The sequence below is a fragment of the Thunnus maccoyii genome, chromosome 6, assembly GCF_910596095.1.
Source record: "Thunnus maccoyii chromosome 6, fThuMac1.1, whole genome shotgun sequence".
NCBI lineage: Eukaryota > Metazoa > Chordata > Actinopteri > Scombriformes > Scombridae > Thunnus > Thunnus maccoyii.
The window spans coordinates 33,657,406-33,680,026 of record NC_056538.1 but is presented as its reverse complement, the minus strand read 5'-3'; the positions used below and the strand labels follow the sequence as shown (position 1 = coordinate 33,680,026).

The 22,621-nt window shown below is 40.1% G+C and overlaps 1 protein-coding gene across 1 annotated transcript in view; it reads right to left on the bottom strand.

The window, feature by feature from the left end:
- The window catches only part of LOC121899345 (tumor necrosis factor alpha-induced protein 2-like), a 53,589-nt gene that overhangs the window by 16,194 nt on the left and 14,774 nt on the right, over positions 1-22,621 (bottom strand). The window contains exons 2-3 of the mRNA XM_042415088.1: positions 18,018-18,533; positions 16,824-17,062 (exon numbers count right to left, since the gene is read on the bottom strand). Coding sequence (XP_042271022.1) covers positions 16,824-17,062; positions 18,018-18,496 — 718 coding nt within the window. The 5' untranslated portion in view covers positions 18,497-18,533. The remainder of the gene's footprint in view (positions 1-16,823; positions 17,063-18,017; positions 18,534-22,621) is intronic.

Sequence of the window (22,621 nt, the reverse complement as noted above, 5' to 3'; positions counted from 1 at the left end):
TCCCTGCAACAATACGGAAGTGATGATGTAAAGAGAAAATGATAAATCTGATCATTATTATCAATAATTAAAACAACAATAATAATAGGCTGTGTAAAATATTTGCTTTTGTTGTATAAGTTAATTGATGTATTGAAGTATAAAGCACACATAGATAAAACAGTCCTATAGGTTTAATAATGTGGATTTTTTTTTTGTTATAATCTGATAAACTAGACGAGAAAGTTTGGTTTCTGTCCGTCTGCAGCGTCCTCAGGACCTCAGCGAGGATCAGCAGACTTCAGATCCAGAAAAACACTTTGAGATGAGTTACAGGGTCAAAAATTTAAATTCATCTCCATGGAAACACTTCAATCACGTCTCAAAGTGCGCCATCGCTGACTCGACATGATGACAGTGAACACGTCGCGGTTCGTACGAATGGAGTCCGTGTGAGGGCTCAGTCCACGAGTCCGGAGGTGGACAATTGGATTCATCTACTCTGCTGGGTTAGTGAGAGCGAGGATGTGACACACACACACACACACACACACACACACACACACACACACAGCAGTGACAGCCCAGAGGAAGATCATCCCTATAAACAGAACAATGTGAGCGGAACATCACACACACACACACTTTGGTGTTTCATGTGTCTTATTTGGGTCGACGGCAGAGTAAAGTTTGGTTCCTGCAGCAGTACAAGAGGTCAGAGGTCGGAGGTCAGAGGTGGCTGCATTAAAGCCAGCAGGCCATCAGAGTTCAGCTTCAGGTCCATGTGAGTTACTTTGGTGTCGAAGCTGCTGCTGTTTCCTGTGAACCTGTCAGGAAGCGTGTGTTCATCCTCTCCACCTGAGAGTCCTTCAGCTCTGACAGATCAGTTTCCTCTCATTCACAACCAAACCGCTCACATCTTACTGTAAACTACTGTCCGTCCTGTCAGTTCATGCTCCGCAGCCACCAGAGACGCCGTTATTTCTATCTGGACCATCTGTGTTTCTGAAAAGCTTGATTCATGAAACGTTCCTGGAGTTTCTCGGCACAAAGGAAGCAGCAGAACACAAGAACACAACAAAGCTGTCAGAAAGTCTGACGAATAAAGATCCACATATTGAAGAACATGGACAGAACAGTATGAAACATGTACTGGTATAGTTGGTTTGTCCACTGGTAAGAATGAATTTTAAAATAATTTATTATTATTATTATTATTGTACATATCAAGGAATATTGAATAGTGTGTTTACTTGATAAAAATGCAGATCCAATACTGTTAACTGGCTACTAAAACTGCAACGAAATCCGATAAGAACATGACAACTGCAGAAGAAGGAGAAGAGAAGAAGAAGAAAATGCAACAAAACTGTCTTTTCATACGTGACTGAACATCTGAGAAACGTCCTTTTATGTTTTAGTTTCACTCAGACTTCACTCAGGAGGGAAGTAGTTTACACATGAGGACGCATCGCTCCATGTATTGATCTCCCTTCATCCTGAGCCTGCAGTCTGTCGCCTCTTTCACACATAGTTCCCAGTAAATTACTGGGTTAACCTTAGGACAGTCCAGCAGATGGCGGTAATGCAACACTTAGAGCGGAGGTGTGCTGTGGGGGGGTGTGGGTGTGTTTATTTGTGCTCTAGAACATAACCGCTGTGAAACAATCACAAAATAACATTTTTATTGATCTGATTCACCGGCTTTCTCGTTACCAGCGCTCCCTCTCTTCATTCACTCTCTAGCTCGCTCGACCACAGCTGCTCTCTCTCTCTTTTTAAAAATGAGTCGAGAAGCCGACAGCAAAGTCTAACTTTATTTTTAATGTTATCATATGAAGATAAATGTACTCCGCTCATCCTTGTAACGTCTTTGTCCTCCCTCATGGCAGAGTTTACTACTCCAGCTGTGATTGGCCACCGCAGCCTTCAGCCGCAGTGACGTCAGGTTGCGTTTCTCCAAAAGTTGACTCTGGCTCAACTTCCTGCTGCCATAAAACTCAACAGAAGAAGAAGAAGGTGAAACTCACAAAACTCAGATCAAATTTTCTATGAGTCAAGATTCTGTTACTGTGTTGTCTGTTTCTGCCTCAAATGTTTCCAGAAACATATTTTAGTGTTTACCGTTTAGCTGTAATATGAGAAAGTTTGTGACACAGCGGCCATGTTGAAAACAGACGAGCCAAAACCAAACGCCGCCCGACTCGCAGTACGTCACCTAAACGTCAAGTCTTGTGATTGGTTCCCTCACTCCACATGAAAGCGTCCAAGAAATGTTCCTGCTGTCATTCACAACACAACCGTACCAGCGTTTTCCCTGAAATGTTACGAGGTCTTGTGGTGAGAAATTGACGGTACAGATTTCCCTGAATGTCGATCCCTGCTCCCGTTCACACATGACCCCAAGCAGGAAATGTTCCTGAACATTTCAGGGACAGACTGCATGTGTGAAAGGGGCTTTAGTTGTGCACATGTGGATCAAAAGGAAACTGTCCTGTTTGACTCATCACAACAATCGATCAACAGCTGTGTTGTGGAAGCTACAAGAGAGAAGTTAACTACAACTCCCAACATGCATTTCTGTAAGAAAAATACAATTACAGTGCTTTTGTAACAATTCTAATGTTTTAAATTTTGTATTAATTTTGAATTCTCTACTCCGATTCACGACTCTGACTGGCTTCTTCTCCGTAGGAACAGCAGCTGAGGCTCATGGGTATTGTAGTATTTAGACAAACTGACTGAATTCGTCAGAAACGAAGCAGAAATAATTCAAACTGCTGGTCAGAACATAAACATATATGATGGTTAAGTTATCCAGGGAAGTCAGTAACATTAGTCCACATTTTATTTCTCTCATTCACTTTCAGCTCGTTTTCACTTCACTTCTCTTTTTCTAACTTTACTTTTAATGTAATAAGAGTCTGTCCCTCGTCCTAACATCAATACCGGAGTACTTCCTTGTTCTATGTTTGACCACTCCATGTCCCTAATGTTTGGAAAGCAAAACCTCCCCCAGAGCAGGAACTTTTTTACACCTGGAACTATCCTATAGGAACTAAATTTAGTCCCCTGGTTCCTGTGGTCCAAACGCAGCTTTAGTTCCTGAGTTCCTCCAGTCTCCTGGGAAGGTTCCTGCAGTGGAAACACCCTAATTAAGGGCATTGTTTAAAGAAAAATTCGACATGAATAAAGAATGAGGAAAACACTCCACAACTCTAAAGCAATCAATACTTCCTGAATGAGAAGTCAATCTCAGCCCGGCTCACCTCTCTGAGTTACTCAACCTGTTCCTCAAAATCCAGATACAACATGTTTTAACTTTAACTGACCGACGGGTTCATTCAACTCGTAAAAACCCAAACATACCAAACTACAGACCTGCGATCGTCAGAGTCCAGACTGCTGTTACACAGAGTTTTAATACAACCACTGGGGAGAGGTAACACACACACACACACACACACACACACACACACTCACACATACACAGGGTGTGACCACTGTAAAATGATATCTCAGCACTTTAAGCACCTTCAAACCAGACGGCACCGGCGCTTGTAAAACAGCTATAACAACACACACACATGTAGACACTATATATGACCAGCAGAACACACACACACACACACACACACACATTAAGTGTGTGTGTGCCCCTCCACACAGAAACACAGCTCTTATTGTTCAGCTTCAGCCTTCACAGGAAATCTGTTCCAGCTGGGTGGATGAAGCCCCGCCCTCCTCATACCAACACGCCAGCACCACGTCCATGTCATCACGTCCATGTCATCACATCTATGTCATCACATCTATGTCATCACATCTATGTCATCACATCTGTGTCACTGTGGATTTGACGTGAGCGGCCTCCACGGCTGCAGTTCCTCTAACGGCCACCAGGTGAGCTCAGACTGTGTTGAAGTGACACAATGATTGTTTTTATATATTTTACACAAGTTCAGCTTCATCCTGATTTGCCCAAATTCTGATTTTTCTGGCTCCAGAAACTGAAAAAGACGCTGGTGCAAACATTTCTCACTAAACTAAAAGAGGTTTGTCTTAAAGCTGCATTCATCAATTTCTGGCCACTAGAGGGCAGAAAACCTCCACAACAAGCTGACAGACACACAACATTGGACATATTATCAGCTGATAAAGTAGCTGTAGCTAACATGTTAGCTGCTTCCCCATCCAGCAGACACAGAGCAACATGATCCCGCAGGTGTTTTTTCTTTAGAAATTTCTATTAACTTTCCCAATATATACATAACATACCACACACTACAGTAAGTCAATGAAGAACACCTGACAGAACAAGACAAAACAAAATACATTTACAAGTGAATTAGGAGAAAACAACAAAATAAATAAAATAAAATAAATATATAAAACTGAAGTAGCTTCAGAGACCTGTAACTGTGCACATTTACATTTCTTACACTTTATGAGAAATAGAGCATGCTCACTAGAGACTTCTAGAGACGGCTAACTTCCGGTTTAGCCTTACGGCTAACTTGAATGGGGAAGAAACAATTCAATCATGCGGCTCTTCTAGACTTTCAAAATGTGATCAGACTGAATGGATCAAATTTCATGCAGGTTATGATGCTCAAAACAATTTACAGACGTCTCTTTCACAATGTAAGTCTACGGGAAAAAGTCGTTTTGGGCCCAATAGCATCACATGACGTTGTAATTAGATGGTTCGGCCGCTATGTGAAATTAGCTTCAAAGCCTGGCGCTGTTCTGTTCCTGGGGGGTTTGGTGCTGCAGGGAGAACCTTATGTTCTATGCAGAAATGTGTGAACTATTACATTTGACTGCTGTGAGATATTAGTGTCGACCTTAAAGTTAAAATTCTGTCGTGTTCACTCTGAATGACAAACCTGAGATGTAAACTGTAGCTCATGATGGTGTTAATGTTCAGAGCAGCAGAACAGTTGTAGCTTCATTCTGCTGGTGTGATAAACACTTTTATTTGTGCATAAGGAGATAATATAGAGGTGAAAGCACTTAAATGTTACTTCTATTATAAAAACATGAGGTCTGAGTCCTGTACCTCAGTCTATGGCTATAAATTATATTCATGTAATATCATAGATAATGGAGACTTGACCTGAAATAATCGCCCTGCTGTTACACAGGCTCAGTTTTTGAGAGGATACTGTGCGTTGGACCTTGGAATCTGGATTCTCTCCATGAGGAAGGAGGTAGTAAGCCAACATTTGTACTTCATCTACTCTGAGGAAGACACCTCTTTCCTCCTGTTACAAGTCCTGCAATTCCTTTTGTTTTTATCACCTGATGCATCCAGAACTCTAAACTGACCTCAGAACAAAGAACAGATCCAAAACCCCAACACTGAATAGACTGAGGAACCCAAACAAACCACAGAACTGAACTTTGTTACTTTAGAGGAACTAAGGACATCTATATGGTTTATTAAGAAGTCTGTTATTGGTTTTAACTGTATGTTTATCTGCTGAAATATCGTAGAACAATATGGGTTTGCTATCAGCCTGCTGTGAAACTGTTTTATTGCCGTCTTAGGCTGTATAAGCTTTAATGAGATGAGAACCCCTGAAGAGCAACTTTATTAGTTGACTGACGCGTTTCGGCTTGTGGCCTTCATCAGGGTCATCGTGTTTTATGATGACCCTGATGAAGGCCACAAGCCGAAACACGTCGGTCTTCAGTTGAACCTTCAGCTACTGATGGAGTCCTCTACTTATCTTCAACTCCTCCCTACGAACGTAGAACTGGTCTGATATTCTTCTAACAACCCTGTGGTCATTAGGTTACATAACCGAGCATCTTCAGAAGTCTTTCCATATAATCAGCATCAATCATGAGACTGACCAGCAGAAGATGGTGATGATGATGGTGATGATGATGCTAACAATGCAGTTATTTTTATGTGTAAAAAGTAGCATTTGGTCTCATTTATATGCATATGGAATATGATGCAGATTTGGTGTGTATGAGTGTTTAAATAGGGGGGGAGGGGGCAAACAGGATTTTGCACAAGGCCCCCAAAAAGCTGGAAACAGCCCTGGAAACATAACGCTGAGAGCTCGACAGAAGGAGAAGAAGACTTATACATGTGCACCTGTGTGTGTTTTAGAGACTGTGTGTTTATGTAACTTTAATATACATCACCAGTGTGTGTGTGTGTGTGTGTGTGTGTGTGTGTGTGTGTGTGTGTGTGTGTGTGTGTGTGTGTGAACAGTAGCTGTATTGTGTGCAGACTGTAATCTGAACTCTGCCTTCACATTTTTCTCCTCTCTGGTCGTCTGTCGAGTTTAAATGAAGGAAAGAGCAGCTCCTCCATCACACACACACACACACACACACACACACACACACACACACACACACACACACACGACTCAGCAGCTTTACATCTGAACTCTGGTTTTTCTGGTCTTTGTGTAACTTTTTGATTCCAGCTGTTCTAAAAATGAGAACATGAGGAGAAAAAGCTTCGATGGAATAAATAAATCAAATATTCTCTAACTGGTTTTTACTTAAAGTGAATTTTAAACACAGTCCAAAGTGCTCTCAAGTGCTTAGTTTTGATATCTGGCCGTTAACAAAAAAGCAAAAAGATAAATGATTTACTTTTTGTAACAACTTAATTTTTTAATACAGGAAAAAAAAAGTTTTTTTCAATATTCTTTCTTCATTATTATAATTTTGTGGCAGTTACTTCTATCATTATTTCTCTGGTTAAAAATATGATTCAGGATTAACTAGAAATTGTGACTTGATCTTCACCCGAATCAAAAATCTATGAATGCAAATAATTATAAGAAAACAATACTTGATTATCAAAATATATTTGATATTTCCTGTATATTAAATAAGTGATAAGTTGACTCATAGTTTCAGCACCACAGTGAACTTTTGGATGATGATGTGACACATTCATAAAGTTCCTCATTAATAACTATTTAAATCAGATGTTACAGATGATTCAGTCTCACATTTATTTAGATTTTTTGTGGTGAGTCCAGCTTGGAGATTACAGACAGTAACCGATGACAACACAGCGAGTGTTTGTCTGACGAGCTGTAAAACAGATTCAAACTGTTACTGTTGATATTTTCACCGCCTGTCGAGGAACTAATAAACCTTTCCAGAAAAAATGGAGGAATAAAATAATCATTCTTCAAATCTTCCTCTCGTTGCAGAACATTAAATAAAAAGAGGATTGTGAGTTTGTCGCCTGCAGGCACAGCTGCTTCAAATATGTTTCCTCTGATTCAGTTCAGTTCTGGTTCAGTTCGTCCTCCGCTGACAGACACGGTCACGTTCTGTCCCTCGTTGTCAGAGTCTGCTCTCCCCCTCACCTGTTGCTGTGGGAATTATCCAATCATTCAGTCTCACTCTCTGCTCTGCCACACCCCTCATTAGTTCAACCACCTTAGCCTGGCGCTCCCACCTGCTCATCATCTGCAATCAAGCCAGTATATAAGCTGCCTCGGCCCACTCCCTCCTTGTCAGATTGTCTACACTACTATGCTCAGTCATCTTGCTTTCTTCACTGGACTGCCTTCCTGGTTTCTGATCGGCTTGTCTTCGACCATCGCTCCTCGTCTCTGCCCCGGTAAACCCACCAGCCTTCTGTCCCTGACTCTGAGTTCTGCCTGCCTGTTCCCTGGTCTTTGTCTGCTGGGAGTGGAAGATCGGGGTTCAATTTCCGGTGGAGTCATACTCCTTAGAACTGTGTTTCTCCGACCGTGCTAATATTGCCTTGACATCATGTGAAATAAAGACTGCTAAGTTTATACCAGTGTCGTTTGTGCTGCTATTGGGTCCATCCTATACCCGTTACACCTCGTCTTTAATTAACTTCTTTTCAACAACAAACCAATAAACACACAAACTGCAACAAAACACCGGCAGTAAATCTGACATCTATCACAGATTTTAAACTGTCCCGTAACATGAAGTTTTTTGGGGGAAATTTATGTCCAAATCTGACAAATTCAATATTATTGACATGAGGATTTTCAGGGTAGTTCAGTCTGGTTGAACTGGACTCTGGTTGGTTTTCCTCGGACCAAAACTAACCTTTCATAGAGGAGGTGGTCTCTGTCCAGTCACACACTAATCAGTAATCAGTACTAATCAGTCAGTATGAACAGGAGGAATAATTACAGCAAGAAAAACATCTTTCACTGCTCATTTAGGCTCCTGACTGTTGGTTTAAGACACTTGAAAAATTGTGAACTGGCCTTTAAAAAAATGCTAACATTTGAGCAAAAACTCTAGAAACACTCCATGATGTTTAGAAGAAGTTTATAAAACACAGAGTGTTAGTCGCTGAGGACCAGAGTGTGTTTGCGTTTGCTGACATTCAGAACAGTGTGAAACCACTTTAAAAGTGTCAGATATGAGATTATCCGACTGAAGCGTCTGCAGGCGGCTCTGACAGGAAGCCATGCGGCAGCAGATAGTTGGTCAGTAACAGTTTTATGGCTGTGCAGACCTCCATCAGCTGCTCACACAGTGAAGGACGCACTAATCATTGACTGGTCCTGACAGGCCTGAATATGAGCCTCTTATCAACACTGTTGTGTGGGGTGACTGAGCAGAAGTTATGCAACTGAGGGGCTGAAAAATAACTTTACGAGCTGTCCTCACTGTGAGCTGTTACAAGAGGAAATCCTGTCAGTGCTTTACTCTAATGGAAGGGTTGGAAAACAGCAGCATGAGGGACAAATCTGGAATTATTCTGAAATTATTTGACCCACAAATATTCTCTGAAGTATCTATAATGCATATTTTTATCCCTCCACAGTCTGATGTGTCAGTGTGTAATATGTTGGCTCGTAGTGATGAACCTACAGAGAATTATCAGAGACTCTGCAGCTCCTCTCGGCTTTACGGAGCTTTATAGTGAGTTTCAGCTCATTGTTTATCTGTCCGGCTGCAACTTTTACTGTTCTGGTTCACTCTCAGCGTCTCATAGCGTCGTTTTCAGAGAAAAAGCTGTAAAAAGCCGCTGTACACTACCTGCAGCAAACAGCAAACAGACACAGTTAGCTGTAGACTAGCTGGTGAACATAGTGGAGCATTTAGCAGCTAAAGAGCCAGATATTTCCCTCAGGAGTTGGTAAAGAGCAAAAAAAGAGCTAAAAGAGAGTGAATATTGGACTCACATTCACCAGGTGGACAGAAACACGACTCCAATCGTCAAAAATACAAAGATACTCGATTTATTATCATGTATGATACAGAAAAACTTCTAATCATCATATTTGAGAAGCTGCAAACAGCAAATTTTGTCCATTTTTGTTTAAAAAATGACTTTTATGATTAACTGATTATCAAAATAGTTGCTGTTGATCGTTGCAGCTCTATTTTAGTTAAACTTTTCAGGCGTGTTTCAGAAATCTACTTCTGGTATTTAAATCCCAATGAAAATAACACAACTTTATCATTTAATAATCAATACGAACATAATAAAAACAAACATACTGAGCCTTTTTTTATCATTATTTGTTTGTTTGTTCGAGCTGAAGGAGAAACTGGCTGCAGCTCTGATGAAATTTCCAGATTCAGACAACGAAAACATAAACACAAACTGAACTTTCTGTTTCATGTTTCTGCGTGACGCCTGCAGAAACCTGCAGAGCTGCTGCTGCTGGTAATACGACCGTGGATTAATGAACACACACACACACACACACACACTCAGAGAGGCAGGAGTCAGTGAAGGGTAAATTCCACGGTGTGTGTTTCATCACTCCCTCCCTTCTCTCTACCTGGAGACAACCTGAAGGTCAAAGTGAGTCCAAGAACTAAAGAACCAACAAAGAAGTCCTGACAGTCGAGTCACCTGACCTGCAGTCAGCTGGTCTGAATCAGAAAAGTCAAAACAGAGTTCATGTTTATCTCCAGCATATCAGAGTCATGTCTGAATCCATCCACTTCTCATCCATTTATGTGACAAGTAAAGAATAAATCATTTGGAAGTGATTTATCGTTTCGGCTTCGTCTTTATGCAGATGATGCAGTTCTGTTGGTTTCACAGTCCAGCAGACATTCCTGCAACAAAACACTGCTGCTGCAGCTCTATAACAGCTTTCCTGTTGAAATTCTTTAAATCTCTATTAAAAACACATTCTTATAAACGTATTATGTGTTCTTTCTGTGTCACGTTAAACTCTTTATGGATCAAATGTCTTTATATTTGTATTGTCTTGATCATTACTGTTATTTTATAGTTTTGTTTTTTGGTCTGTTCTCCTGTAAAGTGCTGCACAAATGAAGGTTGTCATTATTATTTAATCAGCTGCCTCCTCTGTTGCTCTTCCTGAGGTTTCTTCCATTTTTTTTGGCTGTTGAAGCTTTTTGGAGGAGCTTTATTTTGTCTGAATGGAGGGTCTGAGGACAGAAGATGTTTTGTGATATTCGGTTAGACAAATAAAAATGGACTTGACTTGAAATGGATAAAAGTCAGCAGCTCCAAATCTGAGGCCTCCATAGTGGACTTTTCCTTTTTTTTTTTTAATAAAACTGTCCGTCATGAGTCCGACTGTGTTAGTAGTGAAATATAAATCAGTGGACTCTACATGGAGGTTGTGTGGAGGTCAGATGGAAGAAGCAAAGTTCTTTTTAAACAGAAGTTCAAACAAATATTTGATTTCAACATGTGTTGTTTTTCTCTAAGTGTGTTGTCTAAACCACAAAACATCCCAGCTGTTACACAGTTTATTCAAACTTATTCTGTCGCCTCCTTGAATGCATTCTCATATATATCTCTCACATATGCTGGATGTATTTTCCAGCATAATTAGGATGGAGACAAACATTTAGTGTCAGATCTAAAAAAACACTGGACACCGGTCATGTATATGTGATGTAATGCATTTTAATGCACAAGTAAATATATTCAGCTGTGGCTCAGGAGGTAGAGCAGGTCGTCCACTAATCGGAAGATCAGCGGTTCGATTCCCGGCTCCTCCAGTCCACATGCTGATGTGTCCTTGGGCAAGATACTTAACCCCAAAATTGCTCCTGATGGCTGTACTATCAGTGTATGAATGTGTGTGAATGTGATTTGTTGTGTAAAAGTGCTTTGAGTGGTCGGAAGACTAGAAAGGCGCTATACAAGTACAGATGCAAAACATGTCAAGAGATAAGTCTGCAGTGATTAAAAGTAGGAACATCTACTGTAGCCTGGAAACATTAATCAATTTGGGAATGTTTGTCTGAGACTGAGGTTCAGTTTACCCCGTTTATATCTTATTAATGCTGTCTCATCTTCATCTAGTTAACAGAAATTTAGAATCACAATTAAATATTTTGTCATCTTGGCAGTTCCATTCATCAATCATCATGATTCCTGCTATTAATTAAACAAAGCTGAGGGTTTATTTCTGAAGACTTTTCTCTCATATTTGGAGCATTTTTAGTTATGAAGGCTTGTAGATTCATAATTTATAGAGGGGATGTTGCACTGATTGATAATCTTCATATGACAAACTAATGAATCAGTGTTTCATTAGAACTTTCACTGAAACAGAATAAACATGTAAATAGATTTTAGTGAAGTTTGATGTTTGGAAGAAGCGATTGGTTTTCAGTGTGGATCCAGGATTTTCGACCCGGTGATGAAGAACATCTTAGTAAATGTTTTTCACTTGTTGTCTCCTGAGTTTCTGCATTTTTTTATGAATGAAAATAATCCAGCACACATGTGTGTCTCACATCCGTCCGTCTCTGCGTGTACTGATGCAGATTTATAAACATATTCTGAGGATTTCAGTCTCTGTTGATCTACAGTACGAACCATCTCTAGTTCTTTTATTATTTTATATTATGGAAACATAATTATGACATTCTGGCTCAAGATGGATCATCAGGTTTATATAATGATGTCAAAACCACCATATTTATAATCAGTTGATGCTGGAGCAGAACACATCATCATCCTTTTATCTTGTTCCACAAACTGGAAGAGGACAATACCACTAATCTTCATCCTCTGAGCGTAAATGCAGCGTGGAGGTGTTCGGGTTGATGATGTTTTAACGTTCTGCTGCATTCCAGCTTTGCAGAGCTGAGCAGATGTTCGGCTCTGCACGCTTGCACAGGAAGTCAGAATGCATGACGACAACAACCAGCAGCAGAGAGGAAGAACACGACGCTCCAATACACCTGAACTCACCACAGGAAGTCAGTTCAACAACGTGCTGGAAGCAATGCACACCAGTCATGACTTTACTGCACATTTCTATTATATATTTTAGATTATATTATTAGATAATTGTGTATTTTGATAGATTTCGATCACCTGGGCAAATTCCTTATATGTGAAAAGTTTGATAATAAACCTGAAGTGGATGTTGAGAACAGTGAAGATGTTTCTTTGGAGGAACTGCAGAGGGTTTGATTCTGTTCAGAGTGCAGATGTTTGTTTGGAAATGTTGTGAAGATGATGATGTGTTTGAGTTTTTTTTAATTTTTTTTTATTTAACTTTGCTTACCTGGTTGTTGTTTCTGCTTTTTTCTGTGTCTGTTGTTGCGTTTACTTGCTGTATAAATAAAGATTACTTCAGGTGTTTCTCCTTGTTTGGAGTTTTTCTTTTTGGTTTGCAGGTGTTTGAGTTTTTTCAGTGTAGTTTGAAGCACAGGTGAGTGGGTCCAGGTGTTTCTTGTTACTCTGGCTGCAGGTGTTTCTCTTGATTTAAAGTCTGATTTTCTTTTTTGGTGAACAGGTGATTTATTTCTTCTTCTTTTTTTCAGTTTAACTGTGCCTACTTGGTTGTTGTTTCTATGTTTCTGCATTTACTTGTTTAGAAAGGTTTTATATAAATTATTATTTGGTTTCTAGGACTGAACTTTCTGTGTTTTCCCTGTAATAGATTACATAACAGAGAGTTAATTTGTTTATTATATTACTGACGTGTTGAGCTGCTTTTACTAACACTCATCACCCACAGTCCTACTATACAGGTATTATGTGTGTAAACGGTACATAACAGTGATGCAGGTACAAACAGCCCTGACTCTTTCAAACCTGTTTAACAATGACACAAAACACACACACACACACACACACACACACACAGTAACCTGATCTGCTGATTCGGTGGTTTAGCAGCATCTGAAAACAAGCCGTCACCTGAACATTCAGAACTTTCTCTGCACTTTCTGGTCAAACTGAGACTGAACTCACACCTCATGTTGGTATTTATCTCAGTATGATCAGTATATATATATCAGTATATTACAAAGAAACATGTATATATTGTCTTACTTGTGGTTTTAATTTGTTTAGTTTATTCCACTCTTGATTTTTAAACCTTTAAGGTATTTTTAAACCTACCTTTTATATGTATTCAGTATCTAAGTATAATATTTATAGTAGTATACTTGACTGTATTTTAAGATGTTTAATGTATATGTTGGTTTGTCTGTCCTGCACTATGAGCTCATCACAGCTCGTTCCTACAACTTTTATCATCATGGTAACTAGAGCAGCAACGATTAGTCGATTAATCGATTAGTTCCCAACTATTAAATTAATCTCCAAATAACTTCTGATAATCAATGAATCGTTTTGTTCAGAAGATAAAAGTCAAAATTCTCTGATTCCAGCTTCTCAGATGTGAATATTTTCTGGTTTCTTTAGTCTCTGTGACAGTAAACTGAACATCTTCAGGTTGTGGACAAAACAAGACACTTGTGGACGTTAGTTTCAGTCCTGATGGCAACAAAGTTCATTCAACTCAACTCATGTCAACATGTTTAACAAAAGGAGTCTCAGTTAGAGTCTGAGCAGTGAAGACCTCTAATCCAACCATCAGTGCACCTTTTTCCCTTTAACTACATGCTGTGACATTATAAGGTCGAGTAGATTCCAGTGTGTGTGTGATTACAGTGATAACAGCTGACAGACTACTGCTCACTGTGATTACAGGTACCGCAGACACTCAACATGTTTCAGCTATTTTCATTTTGTTTTTCTATGTAACTCACTGAGGTGTTTTAATAGTTTCTGGACAACAACGGAGGAATAAGATATATCAGGCGTTTAGATACACACAATACTTGTTAGTAGATCCAAACATGAAGACAAAATAGAGAAAATCAGAAGATTCGGACAGGAAACAAAGGTCTAAGACTTGAACATGCCATGTGTCAATCAATAATACGACACCAACAGGGAGGCGTCAGATCATCTGCAGCAGGACAACAAGCCCAAACATCCATCCAGAGTCATAAAGATCTATCTTTATCAACTAGAAGAACAAGCAGTCCTGCAACAGTCAGTCTGGGATTAACATGATGACACAGAAGAAGAAGAACTGTGGCGACTTCTCCGAGACGCAGGAACAACCGACCTGCCGAGTACCTGAAACACTGAGGAGACCTGCTGCTCTCAGCTACATATTGATTTACTTTCTGCTGTTTACTCAACTTTGGATCAAATTAACTGATCAATAAATGAATGAATTCAATTCATGGCACTATTTTTTGAAAGCATCTTCACTTTAAGCGCCTCAAAACCTTTGCACGGTTCTGTACATACGGTATATATTCTGTCACAGTGTAACACAATGAGACTTATACAGGGAAATAACTTTTGTAACATGTAAACAAGGGTGTGGAGGAACACACACACACACACGCACTTGAATCAGTCATTACTAAACAGCAGAGTAAACAGGGTGCGATAAACAATAGACGTCCTTAGAAAGTTTCCAGGACCGGCCCAATACCTATGATCACACACACACACACACACACACACACACACACACACACACACACACGTTTGTCTTTCCATACTTATGAGCACCCTCAGTGACATCATACATTCCTTAGCCGCTAACCTGAGCGTTAACCAGCACATCAAACTGTCCTGAGAGGGTTTGTCCCACAGTGAGGAGCTCATTAACCAGGTGTAAAACTTCCCAAACAGATTTACAGTGTCCAGTGGAGAATTACAGCATCAATGAAAACCAGTCGAGTTCACCTTCACCAACCTGTCTGTCTGTCTGTCTGTCTGTCTGTCTGTCAACCTTTCATTGTCGCTGTCAGGGTCTAAAATAGCCGGCAGACTGTCGACAGACGCTGATAAGATCAGTCAGGCTAGTATGAAAACAAACTGGACGACAGCTTTAACACAGAGAGAGAGAGAGAGTTTGAGATGTAAAGTATTCAAGTACAGAGGCAACACAACCTGTCCTCATGCCGTCTGACTGCACTTTATATTAAAACAGTACAAAATCATTTTCAATCATTATGTTAAAATAATACAGAACAATTACACCAACCTGCTGTCGAGCAAAAATCAACATCAGCTTTGATGATAAAAGGTAGAAAAGTTGTTGCAGTTTGGTGGCCTGATGGTTGAAGGTGAGCAGTGATGGAAAGTAACTAAGTACATTTACTCAACTACTTCACTTAAGTACAGTTTAGAGGTACTTGTACTTTACTTGAGTATTTCCATGTGATGCTACTTTCTACATTTCAGAGGGAAATATTGTACTTTCTACTCCACTACATTTATTTGACAGCTTTAGTTACATTTCAGACCAACATTTTATATGTGTTTTTATTTATTTGACTATCCGACAGTGTATAACATCAGATTTACCTTGACAACATGAAAATGCTGCTTACATGTACATGTCAATGAAAAAGTATTAAAATCCCAATAAAATAAATGTAGCACTAAATTGAGCCATTTTGCATATCGAGTACTTTAACTTTTGATACTTTAAGTACATTTTACTGCAAATACTTCTGTACTTTTACATGTATTGGATACTTTTACTTGTAATGGAGTCATTCACTGTTGTATTTCTACTTTTACTTCAGTAAAAGATCTCAGTTCTTCTTCCACCACTGAAGGTGAGAACATGAACCTCAGCGTCCAGACGGGGACGTTTGTTACGTGTTATTTCCCGTCTCTCTCTCTCTCTCCTCTGGTTTCCTGTCCTCTCTCTTCTATCGTCTCAATAAGTATTTAACGCCTCTCAAGAGAGGGAACGAACTCTCCAAAACTTCAAGAATACAACGCTCTATGTAAGAAAAACATCTAAACATTTTCAGTTCCCTTCAATCAATCTCACAGTTGTCATCATTGAATGGAGGCAGCTCAGGTGTTTAAGTAACAAAATCCAAACGCTGGGACGTCAACGGTGCCTCGGAGGCTTAGACATGTATCACATGACCCACAACGTTTCCAGCTCAAATCCATCTGGAGATCTCTGTCGCATGTCATTTTAACTCTTTCTCTTTCTCTCCCTGCACATTTCCTGCCTGCTTCTCAACTGTTTACTGCTAATAATCAAACATAGTTGACACATCTATATGATTGTAACAAGGCCAACACACATCGACCGCCAGTGTCATCATCAGGGTCAAACCCCCGGAAGAAAAGTTTGTTTTTCAAGGTCTGATCAAGTTTTTCCTCAGCTGAGTGAGTTTCTCCAATAAAAGATCAACAAGAGCCTCCTTTACTGAACATAACTTTTTTCAGTTTTGTAGAACAAAGAGACGACACAAGTAGAAGTCTAAAAAATGTGACAAAAACTATAAAAATCATAATGTTAGTTCTGAAACGTGCAACAGACGATCACAAATGAAGCTTGAGCCACTTCAGGCAGGCTTCTTGAGCCCCCTGTCATGTGACATACTCCTCTTACTGCAACATATATCCAACGCAGCCTCGGCACGTACTTGTATTGTAGATGTCAGTATCCAGGTTTCCGTCCAAATGTATCAACGATTTTAACGGAATTTCCAGGAAATCAGTAAAAGAAAATGTGAATGTTTGCTCTGTATGCATCTGTTCTGTTATTTCCTGTTCTTACCTGACAGCGGCTCTCTGGGTTTGACCTCCTCCACCACCTCCTCCTTCACCGGCTGCTCCTCAGGGCCCTGGGACGAGTGGTCGGCCATGGACTCCCTCTTCAGCTTCCCCAGACCCACCATCTTCATGAAGGACAGGCGGCGGCTGGTGGTGTCGCACTCGCTCTCCGAACAGTTCAGCTCGCCATTGGTGAGCGACTCCTTACGGGAGCTGAGGGTGTCGCGATATTTCCCCGCAAATCTGGGAGGGACCGGAAGGAAAGAATGAAAGTGAATCCCATTATCCCACTTCAGCTCCACAAACTCCCATCACCCCACTTTACCTTTACAAACTCCCATCACTCCAATTTACCACTTTACTTCCATAAACTCTCATCATCCCACTTTACCACTTTAGCTCCACAAACTCCCATCATCCCACTTTACCTTTACAAACCCCCATCATCCCACTTTACCTTTACAAACCCCCATCATCCCACTTTACCTTTACAAACTCCCATCACTCCAATTTATCACTTTACTTCCATAAACTCCTATCATCCCACTTTACCTTTACAAACTCCCATCACTCCAATTTACCACTTTACTTCCATAAACTCCTATCATCCCACTTTAGCTCCACAAACTCCCATCACCCCACTTTACCTTTACAAACCCCCATCATCCCACTTTACCTTTACAAACCCCCATCATCCCACTTTACCTTTACAAACTCCCATCACTCCAATTTACCACTTTACTTCCATAAACTCCTATCATCCCACTTTACCACTTTAGCTCCACAAACTATCATCCCACTTTACTTCCACAAACTTCCATGATCCCACTTTAGCTCCACAAACTCCCATCATCCCATTTTACCACTTTACTTCCATAAACTCCTATCATCCCACTTTATTTAAAAATCCCATCTTCCCACTTTAACTCAACAAACTCCACTGATCCTTATTTACCTTGACAAACTCCACTCCCACTTTACCTCGAATCCTCCACAATATCTCTAAACCTGAACAAAGTCTTTTTTATCCCACTTTACCTCAACAAACCCCTGATCCCTCAATACATTGATACATTACCTTCTCTAATGCCCTGAGTCCTCTTGTCCCTCTTTACCTTGACAAAGCCCCATAATCCCTCCTAACCTTACAAAACAGCGTTTGTCCCTCTTTACCCTAACACATTTTGTCCCTGTTTACCTGAGCAGACTTCCTTCAGAGCTTCTCCTCCCCCTCTTCTTCTTCTCTGCAGGTGAGGGCGCTCCCTGTGACCCCTGCGGAGAGGGCGTAGCGCTTCCTTTGCTCCTCCCCGACACCCTCAGGTTCTTCCCCAGCTTTCCCAGCGTCTTCAGCGGGGACGTAAACTTGAAGGAACCCTTCACTGACCCTCCTCCTCCTCCTCCTTTCCCCTTCTTCCCCTCATTGGCCTCGTTCTCATCCTCCTCGTCCTCAAACGGGTTGCGGTCTCTGGGCACGTCGCCGTCAAGGAGCGAGCTGCCGGGCGACCAGTGGTTGCCGTGGCCCCCGTTGTCATGGATGCTGTCATCGTCATTGTCGAAGGGGTTGTGGTGGTGGTGGTGGGGGGTGATGTTGAGGCTCATCCTGCGCAGGATCAAGGCGTTCTCTAGCGTTGGACCACCGCCTTTCAGGCGTACTGGGAGGTTTTTGAGGATGGGCATGATGGAGCTGGGGGAGGGGGGGCAGGGAGGGAGGAACCTGGGGGAGAGAAGGACACGTGTAAGGTACTTTAGGCAACCAAATAAAACAAACCTTCTCATTAAACTGCTCGGCAACAAATATTTTAGATAAAATTCCAAACTTCAAGTTAAATTATCCAAAAACAAACAAACACTTCCATCCATTCTGTCTGCTGATGAAAACCATGTGATGTGGTTAAATGCCCAAAAAATACTAGAAACTGGACCTTGAGTTAAGATTATGTGGTTATATATAGCGTTTCCGAATTAACTTTCATGCTCAAGACTTCTGACATTTTTTAGTTTTCCATTTATCAGACATGCAGGATGACCATCGCTCCACTTGGATAAATGTTTGTAACGTTCTGGAAGCATCAATGAGTCCAAACACTCAGATTTATTCAGTATTTCAGTTTATTTTGAGCTTTTAATCTACCAGAGCTTCATCAGCGTGTACCTTCTGATGAAGCTCTGATAGACGTCTGATCTCATACATGAAATAAAATGGAAAAAAACAAAACAAAACAGACAATCTAAAATGTAAAAACAATCAAAAAAACAAATGTTGCTGTGTTCATATCTGTGTTTCCTGTCTGCAATAATCTCCCTCTGGGATGCTAAAGACTAAATATCTAAATTATATCATATTTAACTCCCATCCTGTTCCCTTATCTTGTTTTATTTTGCTTGTTTGTTTTCTTTTTTCTTCCTGTCTTCCGTCTATCTTACTGTTAAACATGGTTTTAATCTATTTTTAAATCATAATATACAGTATTTATATATATATTTTTTCTTTTCTCTTGCAGAAACATTTTAAATGTTGTTGATATTGAAATAACTGACGTTATACCATTAACAGCACTTTTATATGTGCAGTAAAAAGTTTGAAATGTCCCTTTAATTTCTTTTGTGCCTTTTGTTGTTTTGTTTGTTTGTTTGTGTGTGTGTGTTTTTTGTGTTTGACATTCATTCTGTGGTTTGCCAACATTAGGTTAGTAAGGTTAGTTTACAAATTAAATTATTTCTGACTAATGATTAATTAAAATAAGAAATAAAATGACACTGACACCATTAATTACATTTTTTTAATTAACAAATTGAAATTCGAATTTTTTTATTGTTTAATTGATAAGTTATTTGTTTTTCACCAGCTGACTGTTTTGCTAATCGTGTCATTTAATCATTTAATTTCCTTTTTTAATGTATAATTTAATTGGAAATGTTTTACACCTGTTGTGTTCTCTGCCATCTGTGACTGAACTCAAGTCAGTTACACTTTATGACGGCTGGTCTGATAATGTGGTGTTGACGGTTACCATGGAAACACATCCGTCTCCTCCTGCGAGAGATGCCCGGGTCAGTTTAGGATGAGGACAGAGGAGGAGTCCCTCATTTCCTTTTCTGTTTGTTTTATATTCCTCACAGGTTATATAACATTTCACCCACCTGTCCATCACCACCCAGTTATACTGCAAACAGTTAATCCAGGAAGATAAAACTGATGTGATCACACCCTTTGTAACCATCTGCTGAGTTGTAAAACTGCTGTAAAACCGCCCAAATAGTTAAACTCCAGTAGAATAAAGTCTGTTTTATTGTGTTTATGACACTATAATACCATCGGTGGAGTCGACTATTAAACACAGTCTAGTTTTACATGATGTGGAACAAGCTGATTATTCTAGTATTGATTAAATTAGACCTGCAAAGATAAGTTAATTAATCAATTAACAGAAACTGAATATGCAACTACTTTGATAGTTGAATAATTGTGGAAAAAGTTTGAATTCATGTTAATAAATCAGCTTTCAGACCCACAAAGCAAAGTTGTGATCATTAGTGAAGAATGTTAATAAGTTAATAAACTGATCAGACTGATCAGTTCAACATCAGAGCTCTTAAAGTGTTTCATGAAGCTGCTGCAGCACAAAGTAGCTAGCAGAGCTAACTGAGCTAACTGAGCTAACTGAGCTAACTGGGCTAACTGAGCTAACTGGGCTAACTGAGCTAACTGAGCTAACTGGGCTAACTGAGCTAGTTAATGGTGCAGAAACCCAGAAATAATTTGGTAGCTTTTTATTTAATTCATCAATCTCCATGATTTATTGTATTTTAATAATAATAAAACTGTAATTTAAGCTAATAAATACAGTGAACACATGATGCTGTGAAAGTGGAAATGTTTTAGCACCAAGCTAACAGAGATCAGCTGACCATCAGCCCCGTGTGGGCAGATCAGTCGGGCTCCTGCGGTACCTCATCAGTGAGGATTTCATGGAGAATTTGCTCACTCAAGGACACCTGGAATATTTTCAAGGACCCCTAAAACATGCCCAATGACTCCTAAGGAAAATGCTGCTCTCTGATTGGCTGGCAGGTGAAAGCATCCATGTGCTCATGTCAAACATAGTTCAGGTCAGCTGCTCTAAATCAGCGCTGAAGGTGTGTTAACCTGCAGGTAACCATGACGACAGTGCTGATGCTGTAGGCCCATGTATGTACAGATGCAGCCACTCCCAGTTATAAACCAGCTGATGTCGCACAGCCATAAACCAGTAAGACACAAGCTCATAAACTGGTCAAACATTAACGCAGGCAGCTGGAGGTTTTTACTGAGCTGTAATGATTCATGGAGACGTTCTTAATGTTTAAATACGAAGTCACTTTGCTTGTTTCCTCTGAACTTTAACTCTCATTATCTCATGACAACTTTCAGTGTGCAAACACTGATAAGAGACTCAGGTACAAACTGATCTGAGAGCAGCTTCACATCCAAAATCTTATCTGGATTCATATGAAACTGTGTGGAAACATTTAAATATGTTTAACTGCAGCTGAGACACAGATCTCTTCACAATGAAAACATTCAGTACAGATAGAATTAAAACTGAAATAAAACAGAAAAGAGTTTAGTAAAATGAGGGAACGTGGGCAGAAAATGCAATCTCCTACAGAGAGTGATGCATTCTGGGTTGTTTGTAGCATTAATGTTGCTAGGCTAGCAAGTTTCTTCCAGTGAGTCTGTTAGCGTCAGTCAGACTAAATGTGTTCACACGAGAATCCATCTTCTTTAAGTTACACGTTTGTGTCTGAACCAATCAGCTTCCTGTGAGCATTCTCACATGATCTTGTGACGGTTTCATCCAATCACCTGCCAAGTATTGTTTGTGAACGCGCCTGCATGGACGACTTCTCAGACGGTTCTGTGTAACAAACCATCTAAAGCGTGTTAGTCAGACAGCGGAGGGAGACTCACTGCTGCTTCCTCCGTTACTGTGTGTCGTCCCGCTGTCGCCTTTTTAATGACATACAGCTGCGGTGGACAAATACCTGGCTCATGGGCCAAATCTGCCCCTCTAACAAAAAATGTTGGGCCCTCCTAAGAAAGCTGAAGTTTGTATTTTCATAATTTACATCAAGACTTTTACATAATTTTTCACAAATTTACTGTAGAGAACAAATGAAAGTTAAGACGTGTGTGAGTGTGTTACTGCTCCCACAGCAGGAGACGCATCCTCATCATCCTTTCATGTGTCAACTCTTAATTCCTTCAGCCTATTGGACCAGAACATTATAAATAAAACATACTGTATATTCACTTATGAGTCATTTTAAGCTAAATGAGTATCATCTGCCAGCAGATACAATCCTAAACTGTTAGAAATCAACTTTATTTTTAAATGAACTGTTAGGGCTGTAGTGTTGTGGATGTGTGTGTTTCCCCCCCGCCTCCCTACTGGTGGATCATACTGGTGGTGAATAAGACATGGAGACCTGGAGCCAGTTGGCAGCATGTGTGACAGTTAACCATCCTCCAGTGCTCGTGTACTGGGATCAGTAGGATGGTGATTGTTTTTTAACTTTAGCTTAACGTAGTTTACGTTTGTCCGTTGGTAGACCGGCCTCTTCCTTTCAAAGAAGAAGTCGGTTTTCCAGTCGGTGTTATTGGAAATTCCTGCGAAACACTGATCTTTTGTTTATATTGTAAATAAATTCTTTATTTCATTCACATCTGTTTCCCTCTCTTCCTTTTCCTCGGGTTAATTTTTATCGTTACTTCCCTCATCCTCTGGACGTAACAGAATTAAAAGAAATAAACAAAACATA